Consider the following 4220-nt stretch of genomic DNA (forward strand, 5'->3'; position numbering starts at 1 on the left):
CCCAGTGTGGCAAAAAAAAAAAAAAGGTCATGCTAACACTTTACTTTTTTTTAATTTGGTGGTACTGGGGTTCCTGGAAGCCCTTCTATCTCTGAGCTACACTCCCAGACCTATTTTATATATTTTTTTAATTTGGAAATAGGGTCTCGAACCTGTGCTATACTCCTGTCTCTGCCTCCCAAGCGCGGGGATTACAAGCATGTGACACCATGCCTGGCCTAACACGTTTTTAATAGTAGAAACTGTATGGAAGTGCCCTTTTTATATCAGAGATAACCAAATGATGGCACAGCCCAACAGATTAACAAAAATTTTAAATACATATAATATATATATATATATATATATATATATATATATATATTAGCAGCAATGGAGTTAATAAAGACATTGTATTTGAAAGAAATTATCTCATTTTCATTTTCGAAGCATCTCCAGTCCCACAGATGAACACAGAGCGTGATGCCAAACTCGCAAGAATCAAATACAAACCACACAACCATCTTGTCCCAAAATACACAAATACCTAAGCTTCTACTACAACCCAAAGAGTAAAATTATCTGTCTCAGTGCCTTCAAATTCCCAAGGAGGGCACCAAAAGCACCTGACAGCCAGCGTGTGCAGAACCCCGGCTGCTGAAGTCGCCTCCTGCTGTCTGGCCAAAGGTTTGGAAGGGAGTCGACCCGGTGGGCGGGGCCGGCAGAAGGTGCCTTTAAGATTCAGGCCACGGAGGATGTACCTGGTCCGGGACATCCGTGTCTGGGTGGCTCTGTGCGCCTCCAGTGAGCGTGTGTGTGTTCACTTGTTCTTGCGTGTGTCCGGCGTGCCTTGGTGCTTTCTCTGTGTTGGACCGCGGCGACTTGGTGCGCTTAGGTTTGTTTCAGAGTGAGCCAGCGCGCGAGTGTGCGTGCGGTCGGTGCGCTGGGCGGGTGTGTCTCGCTGGCAGTGGCTGTGGTTGGGTATAAGTCCTAGCATGTCTGTCGGAGTGCTGTGTGACTGTAAGTGCGTGTCTTGGTGGGCATTCGCATGCATCTGTTCTCAAGTGCAGGGGAGTGCCTCGCGTGCTGTCCTTTGTCCTGAGATCTGCCCGGGACAGACAGGTAGCAGCCCCGAAGAGCTCGCGTTCGAGGCTTGGCTGGTGAGCGCGCCAGCCGGGGCTTAAGCCCGCTGGGGCCAGCCAGGGGCGCCAGGAGGGAGTGGTGGCCCGCCGCAGAGCAGCAGCTGGGCCCCGCCCGGGCCAGCCCCGGGAGGGGGCGGGCGAGGGGAGGGGAGGAGACGGGAGGGGAGCGGGCCTCCCCCTTCAGGAGCTGCAGGCGCACTATTGGCCAAAAGTTGCCGCACGTCACCGGGAGGGCAGGTCCCCTAAAGTCCGGCACATAACGGGCAGAGCGCGCTGGGAGGCGGCTTCTCCAGAGCGCAGGCTGCAGCCAGCTGACCGCCAGCCCAGCGCGCCCCAGCAGCTGAGTGTGCACGACGCGCCCCACCACACCCACCCGGGCTGGATGAGGGTGCCCCGCGCCCGCCCGCGGCCCGCAGCGCCCCGCCGGAGGTGCGCCCGCTGAGGCGCCGCCGTGCGCCCACCTGCCAGCCAGCGCGCCATGGGGCAGCCGGGGAACAGCAGCGACTTCTTGCTGGCGCCCAACGGCAGCCACACGCCGGACCACGATGTCACACAGGAGCGGGACGAGGCGTGGGTGGTGGGCCTGGCCATCGTCATGTCGCTCATCATCCTGGCCATCGTGTTTGGGAACGTGCTGGTCATCACGGCCATTGCCAGATTCGAGCGCCTGCAGACCGTCACCAACTACTTCATTACCTCGCTGGCCTGCGCTGACCTGGTCATGGGCCTCGCGGTGGTGCCGTTTGGAGCTAGCCACATCCTCATGAAAATGTGGACTTTTGGCAACTTTTGGTGCGAGTTTTGGACTTCCATTGATGTGCTGTGCGTCACGGCCAGCATCGAGACCCTGTGCGTGATCGCAGTGGATCGCTACTTCGCCATCACTTCGCCCTTCAAGTACCAGAGCCTGCTGACCAAGAATAAGGCCCGGGTGGTCATTTTGATGGTGTGGATCGTGTCGGGCCTTACCTCCTTCTTGCCCATCCAGATGCACTGGTACAGGGCCACCCACCAGGAAGCCATCAACTGCTACGCCAAGGAGACCTGCTGTGACTTCTTCACCAACCAACCCTATGCCATTGCTTCCTCCATTGTGTCTTTCTACCTGCCCTTGGTGGTCATGGTCTTCGTCTACTCCAGGGTCTTCCAGGTGGCCAAAAAGCAGCTCCAGAAGATCGACAAGTCAGAGGGTCGGTTCCACGCCCAAAACCTCAGCCAGGTGGAGCAGGACGGACACAGCGGACACGGACTTCGCAGGTCCTCCAAGTTCTGTCTGAAGGAACATAAAGCCCTCAAGACCCTGGGCATCATCATGGGCATTTTCACACTCTGCTGGCTGCCCTTCTTCATTGTCAACATTGTGCACGTGATCCAGGACAACCTCATCCCGAAGGAAGTTTACATCCTCCTCAACTGGGTGGGCTATGTCAACTCGGCTTTCAATCCCCTTATCTATTGCCGGAGCCCAGATTTCAGGATTGCCTTCCAGGAGCTTTTGTGCATTCGCAGGTCTTCTTTAAAGGCCTACGGCAATGGCTACTCCAGCAACAGCAACGGCAGAATGGACTACCCAGGGGAGCAGAGTGGCTGTCACCTGGAGCAGGAGAGAGAAAATGAGCTACTGTGTGAGGAGCCCCCAGGCACGGAAGATTTTGTGAACTGTCAAGGTACTGTGCCTAGCAATACCATTGATTCACGGGGGAGGACTTGTAATACCAATGACTCACTGCTATAATGCAGTTTTTTCTACTTTTTAAGACTCCCTCCCCCCACAGAACACTAAACAGACTATTTAACTTGAGTGTAATAAATTTTAGAATAAAATTGTATAGAGATTAGCAGGAGGAGGCATCCATCTGCCCTTTTTTTATTTTTTTAAGCTGTAAAAAAAAAAAGAAAAAACTTAATTTCAGTGTTTGTTTCTTGTACAATCCAGTTCCTCTTTGCATGGAACTTGTTGAGTGTATGTCTACAGGGCGTTAGTCCTAGAGGACCTGAGTCTGTATGTTTTGATGACTTTTCCATGTATCTACCTCATTGGTCAAGTATTAGGGGTAATGTATTGCTGCTGGTATTATGTGTCTGAAGGAGATTCTCCTTCCTGCACCCTTGGACTTGAGAATCCTGAATATCTTGGACCTTTCAGCTGTGAACATGGACTCTCCCCCGGCTGGCCTCTCTTATTTGCTCAAATGGAGTACCGTAGGCAGGGATTTGAGGGACAGCTTCAGTTGTTTTCCTGAGCAAAGTCTAAAGTTTACAGTAAATAAATTGTTTGACCATGACTTCATTGCACCTGTTTCTCCAAAACCCCTTAACTGGAGTGTCCTTGCCTCACCCACTGGAAACCACAGGTAACTATTTGTAATAACTGCTCAGTGGCTTAATGTGGAATGATACAAGAATGACTTGCACTGATTGCTTAACCCTTTTATATGCCTCTGAATCTATGACTGCAAACGTGTATCTCTTCTAAGCAGACCTTGTGCCCCAAATCAGTGCTGCCTGCTCTTGGCATAGCTCAGCTCGCCCTACAGTTGTTTTTCTCTGTTGTTACCCCAGAAACACTGACTCATAGAAACAGAGTTATGGGCATATGTGTTGTCCCTCTACATGCCCCCGCCACCCACCTTCCAGTTCTACTTGTTTAATAACTGCGTATATTTATATTGTTGCTATGTCTAATAGTAGAGCCCTTTATCCTGCACCGGGGCTTGGCATTTTCAGGATAAGTAAAGATATTCTTGTGCAAAAGCCACTCAGCCGTTGCCTTGTCGTTACAGAAGAAAATCAGAGGGCACTGGTTAGAGGGAGCAAAGCTGGAAAGCACATAACTGGTAAATACCTCATGACCTAGAAGCGGCATTTTAACCCTGCCTCCTACTTCACTTCTGTCCCTTTTCTCCTCTCCCATTGACCTTCTGCACTTAAGTACAAACCAGAGCTTCTCATTCTCAGGACTACTCACATTTTGAACTACCTAACTCTTGAGCGTCGGGGGCTCTCCTGTGCATTGCCGGATGCTTAGCATGACCCATTAAATGCTTCTACCCCATGGGTGCCAATAGCAACACCCCCACCCCACAGTTATGACAACCA

At 51.7% G+C, this 4220-nt stretch overlaps 1 protein-coding gene across 1 annotated transcript; it reads left to right on the forward strand.

Moving 5' to 3' along the window:
- Positions 1-1599: 1599 nt before the first annotated feature.
- On the forward strand, positions 1600-2856 carry ADRB2 (adrenoceptor beta 2; the record flags this gene model as incomplete). The annotated part of the gene is made up of 1 exon (XM_080698278.1): positions 1600-2856. One exon carries the CDS (start codon positions 1600-1602, stop codon positions 2854-2856), a length of 1257 nt encoding a protein of 418 aa, XP_080554404.1.
- Positions 2857-4220: the final 1364 nt, after the last annotated feature.

The sequence above is a fragment of the Muscardinus avellanarius genome (assembly GCF_963383645.1).
Source record: "Muscardinus avellanarius genome assembly, chromosome: 7".
In the NCBI taxonomy this organism is placed as follows: domain Eukaryota; kingdom Metazoa; phylum Chordata; class Mammalia; order Rodentia; family Gliridae; genus Muscardinus; species Muscardinus avellanarius.